At 41.3% G+C, this 18,810-nt stretch overlaps 1 protein-coding gene and 1 non-coding gene across 6 annotated transcripts in view; both read right to left on the bottom strand.

Annotated features, from left to right (window-relative positions):
* The window catches only part of RAB3GAP2 (RAB3 GTPase activating non-catalytic protein subunit 2), a 102,280-nt gene that overhangs the window by 40,785 nt on the left and 42,685 nt on the right, over positions 1 to 18,810 (bottom strand). For all 5 annotated transcript variants that reach the window (XR_008424542.1, XM_053908962.1, XM_053908964.1 and 2 more), the window contains exons 8-17: positions 17,198 to 17,297; positions 15,128 to 15,226; positions 8,294 to 8,442; positions 7,374 to 7,453; positions 7,155 to 7,244; positions 4,490 to 4,629; positions 2,489 to 2,705; positions 1,780 to 1,923; positions 1,259 to 1,341; positions 640 to 704 (exon numbers count right to left, since the gene is read on the bottom strand). Coding sequence is in view for 4 of the 5 variants with exons in the window: in XM_053908962.1 (XP_053764937.1) it covers positions 640 to 704; positions 1,259 to 1,341; positions 1,780 to 1,923; positions 2,489 to 2,705; positions 4,490 to 4,629; positions 7,155 to 7,244; positions 7,374 to 7,453; positions 8,294 to 8,442; positions 15,128 to 15,226; positions 17,198 to 17,297 (1,167 nt within the window). In the remaining variant the exon portion in view is untranslated. The remainder of the gene's footprint in view (positions 1 to 639; positions 705 to 1,258; positions 1,342 to 1,779; positions 1,924 to 2,488; positions 2,706 to 4,489; positions 4,630 to 7,154; positions 7,245 to 7,373; positions 7,454 to 8,293; positions 8,443 to 15,127; positions 15,227 to 17,197; positions 17,298 to 18,810) is intronic.
* Positions 13,153 to 13,284, bottom strand: LOC128778929 (small nucleolar RNA SNORA36 family). The gene has a single exon (XR_008424788.1). It is a non-coding gene; the product is annotated as a small nucleolar RNA SNORA36 family (small nucleolar RNA).

Here is an 18,810-nt window from a genome sequence, read left to right as displayed (position 1 = left end):
CTTAGGTATAAAACTCAGGAGAAACTCTTGCACAACTCTTGCACACCGGGCACCAGGAAACAAAGATACAGTATCCTAGTACAAGGATAATCACAGTATCACGGTAATGGCAAAAAACCAAAACACCGGCAACAACCTAAATGCCCACTGACAGGAGGCGAGTGAAGAAAGCAGAGTCACAGGGTGGAATCCATACAGTACGTGAGCACATGCAGTACATCCATCAACTGCAGAGAAACGAAATTCCGAACACTGGTCACATTAGGGAGGGGGAGGGGACTGAGGAGGGACAGGAGGCTCGTCAGAGTTCCTGGTAACATTCTATTTCCTCAGGGGGCTGGTCATACATAAGTGTTTATTATTATTCTTTAACCTGAATAGATGCTATGTATAGATATGTGCGTCTATGTTTAAAACATGCATACGTGTGTATGGTAGTATTGCTTAATTTTTAAAAGAAAAAGAAGGAGAAAGAGAGACAACACAACTTCCATATATGAATATAAAAAGGTTGCATGAATAAAAACATGAAAAGGAAGACGTTACCCTGTCATGTTTGGAGGGAAAGAGGAAAACAAAGGCTTTCTTAAGAGAAATAGGTTACAGCCACTCGTCAGGAAAATTCACATGCATACTTACTTGTTTCTTCGTTGCAGGATACTTAATATCAAGAAGTAGTCCCTTTATTTCTGTTTCAACCAAATCTACAAAGAGAAAATTAACCAAGCTAAATTTTTCACTATTATTACAAGGTAAACTTTATGTGGAAAGAAAAATGCATATATCTGTAGCTGTCAGTCAGTCTAAAGGACTTCTGGTTTCTCTCACATTGTTACTTTACATGAATGTTAGTATCTCCCAGGTGGCAAGCTTCATCTTTACAGAGCAATTCCAATAAAATATATGCAGGATTACTTGCAGCTCACCTTATTTTAAGGAATTGCAACTGCTCAGAGATGAATCTTTTTTTTGAGAGAGAGAGAGCACAAGTGAGCACACAACAGTAGGGGAGGGGCAGAGGGAGAGGGAGAGGGAGAGAGAAACTCAAGGAGGCTCCACGACCAGCGCAGAGGCCGACCCAGGGCTCCATCCCACGACCCTGAGATCATGACCGGAGCTGAAATCAAGAGTCAGACTCTTACCCAACAGAGCCACCCAGGCGCCCCTGAACTATTTCGATGGCTCCATTTATAATGTGCTATTAATTTAGAAAATGATGAAAGAGCATGCTTTGTTATTTTGACTAAAGGACACCCACCGAGATTGGGAGGTTTTGTTTTCAGCAGGGTCGCCAGTTTCTTCACTAGGTGCATGTCCTTGGCTCGCTCACACTTCTTGTCGCTAAAACAATAAACACAACAAATTCTTACAGAACATGAAATCGCTTTCCTTCTAAGTCTGGCACACTCCAAGTCTCTTTTCCTTTATATTCTTCCTATTTAACTTTAAAGATCTCTGTCTAGGGGCGCCTGGGTGCTTCAGTTGGTTGGGCGACCGACTCCAGCTCAGGTCATGATCTCGCGGTCCGTGAGTTCGAGCCCCACGTCGGGCTCTGTGCTGACAGCTCGGAGCCCGGAGCCTGCTTTGGATTCTGTGTCTCCCCCTCTCTCTACCTCTCCCCTGCTCACGCTCTGCTTCTGTCTCTCAATAATAAATAAACGTTAAAAAAAATAAAGATCTCTGTCTAATGAGAAAAAAACAGCAACAACAAAACAATAACTACAAAACCAAGAGCAAAACACAGGATGGAAAAGCTGGCAGAGGGATACCTGATCTTACCTCAGTGCCAAATGGAAAGGAACGTTTACTGTTTTCACACTTCCAGACACTGGATCAACAAGACAGATCTGGTAAGTCTGTGGCTGCCAGCTCTGACTGGTAACATTATTTAAGCCCATTATTTTATAGCCAGGATACAGAAGCCTGAGGAAATCACATACCAATACGGTAAGAATATTAGAGAAAGGAGAAATGCCAGAAGTGCTTATATTATAGCTAGGGACCCCTACGTTAGTCTCGATTTGGGGGCACCACTAAGTAAAAGAAACACTAACTGATACCAAAAACACAAGCAAAGCAGAGGTGACTGGTAGAATGACGCCTTGTTAAAATGTGTTAGAAAAATTAAGCGACAGGCCTATGGCAAACAAAGCATTCACCTCACTTAACATCATCACCATGGGAATCTGAAGGAATCTCTCCTTTTGAGCCCCCACAGCATAAGCAAGGGATGGGGGCAAATGGCAACACCACAGGTCACTTTATTAAATTCAGTAGCATATCATGGCCTTTTCATTAAGATTTTTTGTTGTTGCTATTAAATACTTACTCCTTAATTATACACCAGGCACTCACAGGGAAAAACCATAACAGAGAACACTGCAATCCTCAAACGACTTGCAATCTAATAAGCAGCTTTAATAAAAGCTTTACTCGAACAAAAGCATTCCTTTTTGTAACCAGGAAAATGACGGGGTCTGCGGCTTACCTGCAGTGCTTTCCCACGTTGAAGGCTCCTACCCTAGGCCCCTGCTGTGTGCCCCACACTTCCAAGATTCCCCTTCTGGGTGCGTAGATCACAAGGAACTGAGCTACACGACTTGGACCCTGAGTATTTCCAAAGGGGGAAAAATCCGCCTTTTCTGGTACCCTTTCGTGGAGGTCCTCTACGATTTGCATCCAACCGATCTGTGCATCTCGATACCCTTTGAGACAGAGGAAAAGGGCAGCTCATTAGGTTAATGAATCTAGGTTCAACCATAGCTTTCTGATGCACTCTGGGATATTTTAGCCAGGGGTTTAAGAAGAGCTATAAAAGCACATTACCTTTTTATTATGAAATGGCTTCAACAGAAAAGATAATAATAATTGTAACAAATACTGACTCAATCACCAAGTCATACTAAATCCAGAATTTTGTTAAATTTGCTTCCGATCACTTTTTTAAAACGAAAACGGCTGTCATTAAGGCTTCATGAGTCCCTTCCCTGATCCCATTCTCTCCCCTCCTTCTCTTTAAAAAATTCTTTCCCTTTAAAAACTCTGGGGGAGGTTACCAGGCTTGGATTTGAATAAAAGTCCCATTAAAATGTAAGAAAAAGATCAACTTGATCTTGTGCTTTTCAAGTCCTGTGGTGCTATGCAGACGGTGGGGGGGGGGGGGGGGGGAATGTGGTGCCAGGTGGCAGCAGGAAGCCCCTGCCTCTGAGAAGAGGCAGCCGACACAGTCTTCCATCTCAGGGGGGCCCCTTCCACCGGCCACAGGCCCCTCTCTTCCAAATATGGGGGAACAGCACCAGCCGCAGAAGGGAAGGCCACAATGCCTCCAACAACATCACTGTAGTGGATGTGGGCCCGCTGGGACACCTATGTCTTCTATATTCCGGAAAAGTCTTGCTGAGAACCACCCCTGATGTTATTTCAGAAGACAGACACTAAGAAGAAATGATGTGTCTGCGGCGCTGAAACCTACCTCTATAGACACTTAAACATGTAACAGGTAAACACTGCAGGAATTCTCTGGCAAGAAGGTGATACTGGTCTCCATCTGTCCAGAGTACTTTAATCTCCTCAAATCCATTTTTCCTCGCATTGCTAAGCAGAGACCACACTGCATCACAGCTGGGATTTCCTACCATATTACCGACATATTACTATTCCAAGGATTCCAAAACAATGCATTCTCCCCTTCTTCCTTGGTCAAAGAGATTTTACCTTTCTCAGGCTGACAATGTGCCTAGATATTTTCAAGTCTCCCTTATAGTTAGGTATGATTATGTGACTAAGTCCTGACTAATGCACTGTGGAAAAAGCTTGGCAGGGAATCATCTTCAAAGTGGACTGACTCAGTTGGAAGTTCTTCCTCTTCCTTTCTTCCTTCATGGAACTCAGACAAGAAGACTGGAGCTCCAGTAGTCATTTGAACCATGAAATAACCTTGAGTAGGGAAGCTACATAAAAGGCGACTGGGCTCCTGAGGTTGTCATGGGCATATCATTACAATCCCAAACTTGAGTCGTTTATTAGCAACTAACTACAACTCCTAACTGACATTTTACCAAGAAACTGACCCCAGCATATGGATATGGAAGTCAGATAAGCAAAAATTATTTTGCCGTCTTTAGTTTGAAAGACTTAGCATTCTAGATTTGAAGAGAACATTTGACTTAAGCGTGACCTTGTGAAGTGGAATGAATATAACAGGAGCAAGAAACTGACTTGAGGAATTTGACAAGGACAGAATTGAAAAGGACATAAGGAAGAAATTAAAAGCGTATAAACTGATCAAACTTAAAGTTAACAGACCAACTGGACTGGATCAAGTGTGGCTGATGGGAGTTCTTGTTAAAAAAAAAAAAAAGAAAGCAAGCAAGCATACGCGTAATGCATTAAGCAGTGTTGTTAATTAGAAGCTGAAGGATGAGAATACTGCTCAACTATAGGGGTAAAAAGCAAATTAACTTTTTTCTAGATTTTTATAAGGAAGTACCTTTCCACATGCGTATTGCAATTCCTCTAGCTACATCCAATAAAATAACTCTGCCAAAATCATCCGTTACTGCTGCCAGCGTGTTACATGGAGACAGACATATACTTTCACCATGGCGTCTAGAATCTGGAAGTCCAAATCTGATATTTAAAAGAAAATAAAAAGCTCAAATCAAATTCCAATCTAGAAAAAGTTAACAGAATAATGAAATGTGTAAATAAAATAGGCAAAATCTGCTTTTAGGTAAAGAAATATAAACTTTGCACGGATTCATGGTGAATTTATTAACTAATCGTACCAGACATTTTGCAACACAAAATGCATAAGAAGAAGTTTCTTCCATTATAAAATAAAAACAGGTAAGTTTTATTTCATAGATTTTCCACCTAAGTATCCATAATCTTATATTTTTTGAGAATATCAAGTATAACTATCTTTTCTTGATGAAGTGTTATATCAGAGGAAACAGTACCCTCATGACCAATTTTAGAATACTACGCTTCTATACAAGCATATTTCATCTGTCCTAAGTTCATTTTTTTTAAATATTTATTTTGAGAGAGAGCATACAAACATTCAAGCAGGGAAGGGGGAGGGGGACAGGGAGAGGGAGAGAGGTGGGGGAGGGAGAGAGGTGGGGGAGAGAGAGAGGTGGGGGAGAGAGAGAGAGAGAGGTGGGGGAGAGAGAGAGAGAGAGAGAGGTGGGGGGGAGAGAGAGAGAGAGGTGGGGGAGAGAGAGGTGGGGGAGAGAGAGAGAGGTGGGGGAGAGAGAGAGAGAGAGAGAGGTGGGGGGGGGGGGAGAGAGAGAGAGAGAGAGTGAGAGAGAGAGAGAGAGAGAGAGAGAGAGAAAGAGAGAGAATCCCAAGCAGGTCTCAATCTGTCAGCATAGAGTCCCATGAGGGGCTTGAACTCACGAACCGTGAGATCATGACCTGGGCTAAAATCAAGAGCTGGACGCTTAACCGACTGAGCCATCCAGGTGCCCCTTAAGTTTGTATTTCTAACCTCTACTTTCTGCTAGATATCATAACCTACTGGCACCAACAAATCTGCCTGAAGAACTCTCCCTCTTCTAAATAACTATATTTTTATTATTATTATTTTTTTAATGTTTATTTTTGAGGAGAGAGAAACAGAGCACAAACAGGTGAGGGGCAGAGAGAGAGAGGGAGACACAGAATCGGAAGCAAGCTCCAGGCTCTGAGCTGTCAGCACCAAGCCCAATGCAGGGTTCGAACTCACAAGCTGTGAGGTCATGATCTGAGCTAAGTCAGATGCTCAACCACCTAAGCCACTCAGGTGCCCCTAAATAATTACCTTTAAACTGTTCTTGGTCTATAACCAATCTTACTAGAACTGCAAGATAAAAGTAAAGAGGTACTACAAAAGGACCAAGTGCACTCACTTTGAGAAAAGCCCCTGAGACAAAGTGTCTAAATTCTGTTACATCTGTGGGCAGGCAGAGGGCAGCTTGGCTTACTTCTTGATTCTTAAGTGAATTTAGAAAATGTGAGGTGTTACAGTATTTTAAAATAATATGAAACAACCTTAGAGGATAATCTTCAATAAATTTTAATAACAGTTCGTTATATCTCTTTAGTTAAAGAATATCTACAAGGGGGGGGTGAATTCTGTTTCCCTTCATGGTAGTATTTTATATTAGGTAACACAAACGATTTAAAAACAAAATCAAGCAAAAATCACGCCCTCTCCCTGCACAATCTGACAAATACACTATCCTACAGCACCAGTGAAGTCAACAAAAAAGGACAAGCCTGCATTCCTCAGAGTGCCTGAATGCACAGACTCCTCGTTTTTGTTTTTTTTAAAGAAGTTACTAAGCACTTTTTAAGTTTACACAGTTGATTGACAAACTAAACTTTCTTTAAAAAACTGTAACCACTATCTGGGATGCCTGGGTGGCTCAGGTGGTTGAGCATCTGACTCTTGATTTCAACTCAGATCATGATCTCACAGTTTGTGGGATCGAGCCCCATGTTAAGCTCCACACTGCCGGCACAGACGCGCTGCTCTCTCTCTCTCTCTCTCTCTCTCTCTCTGTCCCTCCCCCATGCAGGCATGCTCTCTCTCTCTCTCAAATAAATAAATAAACCTAACAAAAAACTCAACAGCTATCACAGAACTAATTTTCCTAAAACTTAAGCTAAGGTTCTAGGTGTTTGCAAGAAAGCACACTCCACAAACACACACTGAGCGCCTACTGTATGACAGGGAGACAGCTGTGGACAAAACACACGACAATCACCTTCCTCGTGGAGTTTATATTCCGACAGAAAAAGTCTCACATTAATGACTTTCAGAAGCTCCACAAACTCACGAGATCAACAAATCAACCAAACTCATAGAAAGACCATCGTGGCGCCTGGGCGGCTCAGTCGGTTAAACACCCGACTTCGGCTCAGGCGACGATCTCATGGTTTGTGAGTTCGAGCTCCGCATCAGGCTCTGTGCTGACAGCTCGGAGCCTGGAGCCTGCTTCGGATTCTGTGTCTCCCTCTCCCTCTGCCCCTGCCCTGCTCATGCTCTCTCCCTTTCTCTCTCAAAAATAAATAAAACATAAAAAAAAAAATTTTTTTTTAAAGGCCATACATTTCACGGTACATTTTCACAAACACACAACGGGAGACGAGCACGGCCAACTTGCCTTACAGCTAACGGGGCAGCGGGCTCCACCTTCGGCTTCTGCTTCGGCACCACCTCTTCCTCGTGCTTACTTTTCCAACCGAGCCAACCACTGACCGGAAAGAGAATTTAGAATAAAACCAGGGCTTCCAACATTCTAATGTGCAGATTATCAAAACAGATGTGAAAACCAAGCGAGATACAAATTAGATCATCTTGCAGTCAAGCGTTCCGTAATTACCTGGCAGCGTTAAATAAAGCCGAAGTGAGCTTACTTGCAACAGCCAGGGCAACATGAGATAATAATGGTTGCGTGCTTCCCTGAAAAACAAGACATTTGAAAGAGAACAGGGAATAGCTGACAACCAAAATATACTTTCTAAACAAGGCTTACTTTTAAAGAGTTTGAAAGGCTGTAAAGCCTGGACCATCAAAAATAGCATCTTTCAGAGAGTGCAATAAACATGATTTTAGGAAGTAGGAATATAATCAGAAGTTTTAACTCTACAGTTTAAAAGTAAAATCACCAGCAGTCCATTTTATCTTCAGGATTAGCCTCCTTAAACTGTAATTTAATTTAAAAAGTTTAACTAGGACGTTAACATGGCATTATTCTAGCAAGGCTGTGGATTTCCTGTCTACCCACAACTGGCTCCCGTCCCTCTTTTTTTTTTTTTTAATGTATATTTTTATTAAAGTAAAAAGATAGTTTGGACAATTCTAAGAAGGCTGTTTTATAACCGAGAAATGAGAGCCACCAAGTCCAGCACCTAACTTTCCCCTATTTTTAGGAACCAATTTTCACCACTTCTATCTGCCACAGCGGGTAACTTTACAATTCCTGATTTACTGCAGTCTCTGGTGGGCTAGAAGTAACCCTGAGACGCTGATTAGTGCACCAGTGTTTAAAGACAAATCAACCGTTCAGGAAGTTGGGGGAGCTGAAATGGAGAAATGTGTTGGTTTTACGCTGACTTTAGTACCTTTTCAGTTCACCTAAAGAATCTAGAAGGAAGTCAGTGGGGACTAATTTTAGCTTAAATTGAAAACTTAGAAACGTAAACTGCCTAATCTTTCTAAGGCTAACTTACAATATCCAATTTGCAGACAAGGTGAAAAAGCGAGAGAGGCCTTACCCGTGATCAGTGACAAAACTCTTACCTCTAAAGCATAGAAGAAGCCAGTGAATGGATTGGACCCGACAGTGATGTACTGAGACATGGCAGGTGGGCTGTTTTTAATTGCTGCATTAAATCCACCTACATTGGAAGCAGTCTTCATTTGATCAAACGGGGACAGAGTCATAATACCTAATGACGAAACAAGAGCAACAACACGTGAGCTAAATGCACTGAAATGACACTGTCACTTCAGGCCATTACATTTTCGATTCCATTCAAAGATGCAAACTGCTTACTTTTATATAACAGATAAAAGTCATTTTTAAATGACTGTAAAACCAATGTCATAAAATATTAAAAGTGTCACCTATTTCTCTAAGCCGTAAAATACTACAAAATTTCAATATTAACTTTTTGACACATACAAATTCAGACAGTACAAAAGGTATCCAGTCTGCCCAGATCTCCAGGCATCAGTCAGTTCCTAGAGGCAACAAGTGAAACCGTGTCTTATGCCGCCTTCAGGAGATGTTGTACAACAGATGACAGCACACCAAGTAAAAGGATGTGTGTCTTACTCGTTTATTTCATAAAAACATCAAAGAGACGTGCCACGTTCTTCTCAGTCACCCAGAACATTCCACGACGGCCATACCGTAACTGATTTGACCTCTGATGGATATTTAGGTTGTTTCCCATCTTTGCCGCTACCAGTAACGCTGTGATAAAGATCTCTGATATGTCTTCGGACACCTATGTACATCTATCAGTACGGAAAATTCTTACAGACAGAAATTCTCAAAGGGGATCACATTTTTAAACATTTTATTACATACTGTTACACTGCATTCCATAGAGGTGGTGTTAATTTACACGGCCACCAAAAAGATGAGAGCATCTGTGCTCTGTATCCTACCCCTCCCAACACAGCAAAAAACAAAACACTTTCAAACCTTTACTCTGTAGTCCAGAAATCCCCAACCTTTTCGAAGGAAGAGTTAACTTTTTGTTTCCCCAAGGCTCTAAGAGTAAAAGCAGACAGACTGCTGACACCCACATGCTTGTCTGGAGTAGCAAAGGAAAAACCAAGGCCATGTAAATTCACCTGGGGGCAGGGAGAGAGAGATGGGAGCAGCAGGTGGTGGAGGAAGCTGAGAGATCCAGGAAGTAAAGATGTGCTGCTAAGATTCAACCTATGTGGACTCAGGCACAGATGCGGTACCTGGGTATTCACATGGTCTGTGAAGATACTCAGCTGGAAAGTTCTAAACTCAAATACAGTGTAGATTGGAACAGGAGTTACCCTAATTTTCACATACAGGTATTGCCTCGACTTGACCTGCAAATGGTCAAAAAACACGATGTTCCTGAAGAAGAGTCCTGGGAAAGGAAATACTTTTAGGGAGAGCCTGAGCAGGCCATTTGCTGGACTGAGGGATTGAAGTGATCAAATAATTGTCAAAGTTGGACTATTCTGAAAGAGAACACCTGTCCCACCTTCATGAATAAATTCATGATTCAATATACAAAATGTTTTTACTATGTGATAAAAATCTGCCTAACTTTGGCCTGACACTACCAGAATGAAATCAAAGGGTGGACTGTGTGACATATAAATTGAAATTTAAGTTTTGGTTTTTAAAAAAAAATTTTTTTTTAACGTTTAGTTATTTTTGAGACAGAGAGAGACAGAGCATGAACAGGGGAGGGTCAGAGAGAGAGAGGGAGACACAGAATCGGAAGCAGGCTCCAGGCTCTGAGCCATCAGCCCAGAGCCCGACGCGGGGCTCGAACTCACGGACCGCGAGATGGTGACCTGAGCTGAAGTCGGACGCTTAACTGACTGAGCCACCCAGGTGCCCCTGAAATTTAAGTTTTAAAATAACCTCTCTCGGGGCGCATGGGTGGCTCAGTCAGTTAAGTGTCCAACTCTTGATTTCAGCTCAGATCATGATCCCCATGTCGTGGGATGGAGCCCCATGCTGGGCTCTGCACTGGCAGCGAGAAGCCTGCTTGAGATTCCCTCTCCCTCTCTCGGCCCCTACACTAAATGCACCTGCTCTCTCTCCCCCAGGATAAATTTTAAAAAATTTTTTAAATAACTTCTCCCTATACTCCAATAGGCACTCCTCTCCCACAGCCTACGAACCGCTGACTGCATCCCTGAGGTCTTAGTGTGCTGTCCTGCTCTCTGTACTGCGGCAAAGTGGTGAAATCGAGAGACCCGTGGTCTGTTGAGTCACCAATCTGAGCATTATTTTTCATTGATTTAAGGTAAATGAAGATACAGCTTATTGGCAGCCCTTCTTCTCCCCATATCCTTTCAATATATAAATATTTCGATTTCTTATTAAATATACACTGCTTTCATTATTAGGAATGAGGTGAATATTGCTGCTGAGACAAGCTGCCTACTATAAGTGTATTTCCTTAGATGTGAATTTTTTGTGTCTTTCCTGAACATCTTATCTGAGGCCTTGCCACACTTTGAAACTTAGTATAAATATTAATATAATTTATATTATAAAAATTACAATTTACAGTTAAAATACATATTAAAATCTATTTATGTAAATATAATACTATTTTGAAATATAATTTATGATTAAATGTTAACCCACTATTATTTTAAATATTATTATTAAAATATAAATATTAATTTAACTCTTAATATAAATTTCCATAAAGTCAAACTCGGATAATTTTCTAGGTCTGTTATAGTGGCTAAAGAAGACCTCTTTAACAAAATAATATCTGGGCAGAGACCTAAATGAGGTGAGAGAGCGAGCGAGCCATGGCTAGCTGGGTAGAATTTTCCAGGCAGAAGGAGCCACAATCACAAATGCTCTCAAGCAGGAGGCCTCCTGGTGTATCTGAGGAACAGCTAGGAGATGTGGTCAAACACACGGGGTGGGGGCGGGGGGGGGGGGGTGAGGTACTAAAGAAGATAAGGTAAAAGACAAAAGACACACCATAAACCAGGCAATGTCAGGCCTTGTATGCCACTATAAGGCCTTTGGATTTTATTAGGAATAAGACAGGAAGCCACTATAAAGATAACATTTTGCACAGAAGAGTGACAAAAACATGACTTACATTTCAAAAGGCTATTAGCTGCTAACTGGCAAACAGATTTTAGAGAGGGAAGAAAGGAAGCAGAAAGACCAGTTAGAATGGTTTTTTCCTCAATCGTTCAGGCAAGAGATGATGGTGGCTTAGACCACGGTGCTCACAATGATGGAGATGAGCGGTGGTCTGAAAGGGTCTGCTGTGCAGGAAGGGGGGGGGTGGGGGGGGGGTAGTTGCTGGATGAAAAACCTGAGAGGAGGGGTCAAGGATGACTCAGAATCTTCGGGTGTGAGCAACAGAAGAGATGATAAGAAAAAAGGAGAAACAAGTTTGGGGGAGGAAATAAAAAATTCCGATTTGGATATGTTAAGTTTGGATACCCTGGTGGAAAATGAATTTTATAGAAATGAATTTTAAGGAAGAGGTCAAGACTGAACATAAAAAATGGAGATGCTGTGATCCAGTTTCTTGGCTCTTGTGTTTCTAATTTCTGAAAATAGAGGTGGAAAAGTTTCTTCTTCAACCTACCCCAATCTGGCTTTCCTCCTCACTGCTCCACCTAAAGTGCTCACATCAGACTCAAGGAAGAGCTCTACGTTGCCAAATCTGATGGACCTTTTCCCTTCCTGAATTCTATGAAGCATCCCACAGTCAACCACCCCCTCTCAAATTTGTGTCAATAACTTGGACTTCTTCCCTAAACTTCAGATGCATATCTAGCTGCCTACTTGACACCTCCATTTGAATGTGTAATTGTGTCAGAAGTTAACCTGTAAGAAACCTAACTCTTGATCTGTCCACCTCAAACCTCTTCCTTCTCCATATTTCTCATTTCAGTAAACAGATCATCCACTCAACTTGCTCAAATTAAAAAAAATCAGATATCCCTGAGTCCTTCCTTTCTCTCATTTCTCAAATCCACCCCTTACCAGTTACAAAAATATCTCAATCTGTCCACCCTCTCCAGCTCCACGGCTTCCTCCCCAGGCAAGGCCGCCATTCTCCCTTATTGCAACAAACTCCTTACTGGTCTCCCTGCTTTTACTTTTTATTTCACAAGCCTCTAAGCAGCAGTCAGGATAATTTTAAATGCCCCGTAGCTAGACACCATCAGTGACATCCCCTGTATTTAGAGAGAATCCAACCTCCTTACCCTATGTGATCTGTCCCCAGTCTCCATCTCCAACCCTACCTTGTCCTGTCCCCCCCCCCTTTTTTTTAATACAAAGAGAGAAAGAATGAGAACGTTAAGCAGGTTCCATGCCCGGCACAGAGCCCAACAGAGTCCATATGGGGCTTGATCGCACAACCACGAGATTACGACCTGTGTCAAAATCAAGAGTCAGACGCTTAACAGAATGAGCCACCCAGGCGCCCCTCCCCTTACTCTTTACAATCGACTCACAGGGACCCTCCTCTGCCTGGAATGCTCTTCCTACACCCCTTCACATAGCTGGCTGCTCTTCCCCCCCCCGATGTCCCGTCTGAACGTCACTTCTCTGGAGAGCCTTATCTTCACCAGTCTACCTGAAGTGGCCTCTTCCTTTCACTCTCCATCATAACCCTCTGCTTATTTTCCTCATGATGCAGGCTAACATTGTGATATGACCATAGTTATTCATTTGGCTTAACTGTCCATCGTGTATCTCCCTATCACAGAATGTAAGCGTCATCAGGACGGGGTTCCGTCTGCCTTCTATTTCTAGCTCCAATATTAGCACCTAGGACATACCAGGTGTTCACTTATTTGTTGGATGAATTCATCAGAACTTCAACATAAAGATATACATGCAAAATAAAGTCCGTTGTACCTTTTTTATTTTCCCATCATTTTGTAGGCTGGGAGATAAATGAATAGAATAATATTTTCTATCCAATCATTTTTCCTAGCCCGTTTCAATGTTCCAAAGTTCAATTAACAGAACAGGGAAGACACCCTGAACCGAACTCAACACTTTGGAATTTTGCAGCATGTTTACGTTATTAGCAAAACAGTAAAGACACACTGAATGTCTACAAGAAAGTGCTTCATTGCAGAGTACTCCTCATGAGAAGGACGCAGCAACAAGCCACGGGATGCGTGTGTCAGGGATCTTCTGTCTGACCCTGCAGACTCACACTCCTGCCTTCTCTCCCCGCCCACTCCCAGGGCACAGTGTGTGTAGATTAGGCTGACATCCGCCTGGCTTCAGACAACGGGAAGCCTCATCAGGACATCAAAGACAGAAAGGAAAGTGAAGTCAGGACACCTACTTCCCTGTGACACGTGAAAAAAAAGCCATCCTGCGCCTAAGATGCTGATTCTACTCACTACCTCCAAGTTCTGGAACTGTCCAGGCCCTCGCCCCCTGTGGCCTAGCAGTGGCGAACAGCTGGGCTGCTACGAGGCCCCGAGATGCTGTACCATCCCTGGTGGTTCTCCTGCACCACATCTTTCCAAATGTTCCTCTGTGAATAAAACACGTTTCAGCTGTCCTATTTCAGGGTTGCCATCTGTTTTCTATCAGGACCCCGATTAAATGTGTATTTAGCAAAATTGATTGAAAGGCTCTTTACAATATGTTGATTAGAAAAGGGCTGTAATATGGTTGGTATGATGTAATCCTATTTATGAAAACCTATTTCTATCACCATATACATATTACACATGCATTTCACACACAAGTCTGTACAGATGTTTACCAAAATGCCAATGGTGAGTATCTCTGGATGGTATAAGGTTTAAGGGGATATTTTTTTCTTTTCCTCTTTATATACTTATATACTATTTGAATTTAACAAGCATATAACATGTTGGTAAACAGAAAACAATACACATTTTTTAAATAGTATTTTCTCCTCCACTCCATTTCTACTACCTTAATTCAGAAACTCATTACTTCTTACCAAGAAGTATCCCTCCTGCACCTAGTTTCTAGTCTTGACCCCCACATTACAGTCACTAAAAACTACCAAAGCGATTCTTCTAACAGGCTAAGTGATAATACCATTGTTTCGCTCAGAATTCTCCAGTGGCTCTCAGTGTTGCTGGGAGAAGACCTAAATTCCTCCGCATAGCACACTAGGCTCTTCAAAATCTGACTCCTATTTACATGTCTGCCTGCCAGTTCTCCTTGTGCCCATTATTTTTACAGCACGCGGTGCACTTCCCCCCTCACGCCTAGCACACGTTGGCTAGGATGCTGCCTCTGTGCTGCTGCTTCTGATCAAGTCCCACTCATTCTTCCAATTTCAGACTGAAGTCCGCCACTGCTCCCTACCTCCCTCAGCGTCAGGGGTTCTCCTCCGCCTCCCGCCCCAGCTGGCGCACTTGGGGACTGCAGCTGTTTCCACAAGGTTCTTCCAGCTAGCCTCACGCTTCCCTGATGAGACCAAGCCTTCTCATCTCTGTCTTTTTCGTCTGTGTTCTCAGTGCCTAACACAGTGAGTCTTCAATTATGCTCGCAAGGAGAAATCTGCTTTTACCTATACTCTGCTGGTCTAAAGGTTACATTTTTAGAAGACTGAGCTATATGGTGATTATATGAATTAAACTTGTCTGCAAAAAAAAAAAATGAAGTCAAATAGGGAAAGACCTAAAGCTGAACAATACTGCTGCTGAAGATGTAATTATTAAAACTGCTATCGCTTCTTAAACTTATAAACCTACAATGATCCGTAAGTCTGGAGTAACTTCCACATGTCTCACTAAAGACAATGCATTTCCTTTCGCCTAAGAATAAATGGACATTTCTAATAAATGAGATACATCAATTAAAAAGCAAAAGAAGTAAATTCCATAAGAATTTGAATGAGTAAGGCTTACCAATACTAGCATGATCAATAATAGTGTCGATATCTTGTAGACCCCATTTTTTATAAGCTAACGGTGGTGGCTGTATGTTCTCATTGCCTGATGCCGCAGCTGTTAAAGACAAAAATTAAACAATCCAAACTTAACTATAATGGATGAAGCGAAGTTTTACAAAAAAAACCTTTAAAAATATAATAACTCGATTACTTTAAAATTTCAATAATAATAATGAGGCAAGGCAACATAAACAAGGCTAAAGTGAACTTTATTCATGCCAAGACAGTATATGTAAAACGCAAACATTAAAAGAGCAAGTTGACCGTCACAAGAGATTTTGGAACATTCACATAATTGGAAGAAGGCTGTTAAAAACTCTAGACTATTACTAAACTTTAAGGCGAATTCAAACTGCAGTTGAAGACAAAGAAACAATCTCTCCCTGCTGAGAAATAGTGGATAAAATCCTGAGAATGGCATCTAGTGCCTTGGTGAAAAATTAAAACTCAATGACATGCCCGTAAGAGCACACATATAGCAAGGCCTTGAAGACAACAGCCTAGGCCAGTCTTGATAGAAAGATATGTAACCAGCAATAGCATCACCAGAAAGAATAAAATGCCTGTATCTGCTCAGTATTTCCACCAAGTGAGCGAGTAATGAACAGAAAAGCAATAGTTACACCTCTTGCCATAGGTTTAGGCACAAGGTCCTATTTATCAGTAAAGTTTCATGCTACATATTAGAATACAGCTGGATTCTGGTTGTTTATTCTGGGAAGTGAAGTACTTTAATAAGGGAAAAACAGATTCCTCTAAGCACTTCAGATTTTGATAGTAAGGCCAAGAAAAGAGAATTTTCCTACATGCCGAAATAAAAAGACACAACAATTTGTCAGAATTCTTTTCAGAGCAGCTTACTTTAGGTGGGCACTTAGTGGCTTTCTTACTTCCTAGGAGACCAATGGCTTTATGGTCTTAAACACAAAAGATAAACAGGAACTCAACAATAATAAAAATTAAATGGCTGACAATACCAATAATCATCTATTTCTAGTTTATTTCACCGGCTGAATTCTTACCTGCAGAAAACTGCCAGTCTCTTTAGGTATATATACTAATGACTATTTTAAATGACCCCAAGATAATGATGCTTATTATGCCTAAATTTAAATAATTTAAAAGATTATGAAAATAGCCATAAAAATTCCAACAAGTTCTGACTGAATAGAAAAGCAGGTACCATTAAAGACCTCCTAATTAACCAAAACCTCCTAATTTTACCAATTCATCAACCTGCAAACAAGACAAACTTGGTTTTAGGGCCATTATAAGCCCCACTACCCAAGCCCAGAAGAAAAGGAGGAAGTCTAGCACTGGTGTTTTCACTGAGTTTAAGGCTTTTCTAAAAGTGGGGTCTTAAAATTGATGGTATGTTTCTCGCTGGCGGCATTTTTGCAGGTACTACTGCATCTATAAACAATGGCATCTTGAATTTGATGGACACAACTCTGCTCTTCACCCTCTTCCCAAGAATGTAAACTGAGCAGTACGAGAAAGAACTCTTGATTATTTGTGCACTTTTCACCCCCAAGTGTGGAAATAATGTAGTTGCCCATATACACATCGTTCAGGCATTTAACTTCTCCATTCAGAAGCTTTCCGGGTTAGCAAAGAGAAGCCAATGTGGACTCCCTGTTGGGCCTTGCCCACGGGTGGGTGGGGCGGGGTGGGGAATAAAATCTCCCCTGCACACAGTGGTATCCTTACCCTCGGTGAGAATGGAAGCAATGCAGAATCACAAGATTCTAGTAACCAGCCCAACAGCTGCTGAAACAGTGAGAACTTGGTTCCTCGGCTAGATGCAATGAAATTTCCCACCCCAATACATAGCGTTGATTACTAGTCCTTGCCTTTATCTTACTGAGCCATCTACCCAACAATGCACTCCCATTTTTACAGTCACAGGGTCTTTGTTGTAAATCTAGTACAGGCAGCCTTTTTAATTTAGAGGACATACTTAATTCTCTAAATGGGTTAAATTAAATGAGAAGTTAGAAGTCAGATACGGCATGCCAAAAATTACCTTTTGCTACCTGATTTCGACAAGCACGAAGAGACTGAAAAAGGCTAAATCCATCAATAGTCACAATGGCAGCTGGATATAAGATACTCAACTCTTCATTCTATTAAAGAAATAAGAAAATAATACATCTCATCATTACCAAATAAGCATGTCTACTTTTTGTATTATAGTTGAATGTCAGGATTAATGAAAAATAGAAAATACTATAACTAAGTTAAGTGTCAACCACCCAACACACAAAACACCATCAAGCAGAAGAAAAGTAAAAATAAATGGAAAATTAAATTCAGAATGCCTTTTGGCCAAGGACCTACAATTCTTCTCAAACAAGAGCTTTTGTAAATGATATCTAATGCATTCAGGGTAGGTGGTGAGATTAACCAAAAAATGTACACATTGCATTAAACTGAAATATAGTCATTGTGCAAATACAACAATATATAAAAGAAGAAGAAGGAAAAAAAAGAAACTCACCTGATATCCCAGACATGTCTCAATACACATCCTTATACGCTTTGGGTGAGGTTATACTATATACAGTATAACATGTTTTTTATTACTCAATATGTCAATGATATTTTTCCACTCCAGTAAGCGAGCAAATCATTTTTTATTGTGGCTAAAGCAGTAGGTAGCATATGTATCAAAATTTAGTTAACTAGTTCTTAGTGATAGAAATTTTGTTTGGGAGACCTAGAAACCACCCTCCTGACTGAGGCCCTCCAACAGCTTCCTTCTGCACTCTGGGATACAGCCTGCCTCCTTAACCAGGCCTGGAGGACGGCGCACCTATCATCTCACCTCTCTCTCCCCTTGCTCCCTGAACAAAGGCCATTGCCATCTCAGTGCTTTGAACAGGCCTAGACCTTACCTCCCAGGTCATCACCTGCCTAATTCTTCTGATCAATCAGTTCTCAGCTCAAACGCAATTGCTCAGAGGCTGCTCCTGAGCCCCTAGAGGTCAAGCAGGTACCTCCATTCTCCTGCCTCCTTACCACCTCATCAACATGATTACTTCCTTCCTAGTACCTGTCAGACACTGGAACCATCTTTGTATCTCTAGTTGTTTATTGCTGGTCTCCCTTCGCCATCCCCAGACTATAAGCTCCAGGAAAGGAGGATCTCTGTGTGTCTGCTTTACCAAGGATTCTCAGTGATTAGAACTGGATGGGGCATAAAATAGGCAGTAAATAAATATTTATGAATGAATTAATACATTTTCATTATAAACACCACTTCAATAAAAATTCTTCTGTGTAGATCTTTTCACATTACTTTAGTATAAATTCCTTCAACTGGGTCTGTTGGAACATATAGTATTCTCAATTTTCATTCATATTATTAAACTGCCCTCAAGAAAGTACCTGTCAATTTACGTTCCCACCAATACATGAGTGTGTTTCTCCATTCTGTAACCAACAGTTTTGTAAATCTTGATCTTTGTCAATATAAAAGGTGAAAAATTACCCAAATGTAGTTGCTTACAGTTATTAATTATTTAGATTCAAAATGTTATGTGCTTTCCGACAAATTTTATTTCTCCTTTTCAGAACTGCCTTGCCCTCTTTCCTACTGGACCAGTAGACTGTTTCCATTTTTAAAAGAGATTTATG

The sequence above is a fragment of the Panthera pardus genome, unplaced genomic scaffold, assembly GCF_024362965.1.
Source record: "Panthera pardus isolate Hobbes unplaced genomic scaffold, ASM2436296v1 HiC_scaffold_21, whole genome shotgun sequence".
NCBI classification, from domain to species: Eukaryota; Metazoa; Chordata; class Mammalia; order Carnivora; family Felidae; genus Panthera; species Panthera pardus.
Note: the sequence above shows the minus strand (reverse complement) of the source record. Positions and strands in the feature narration are given on the sequence as shown.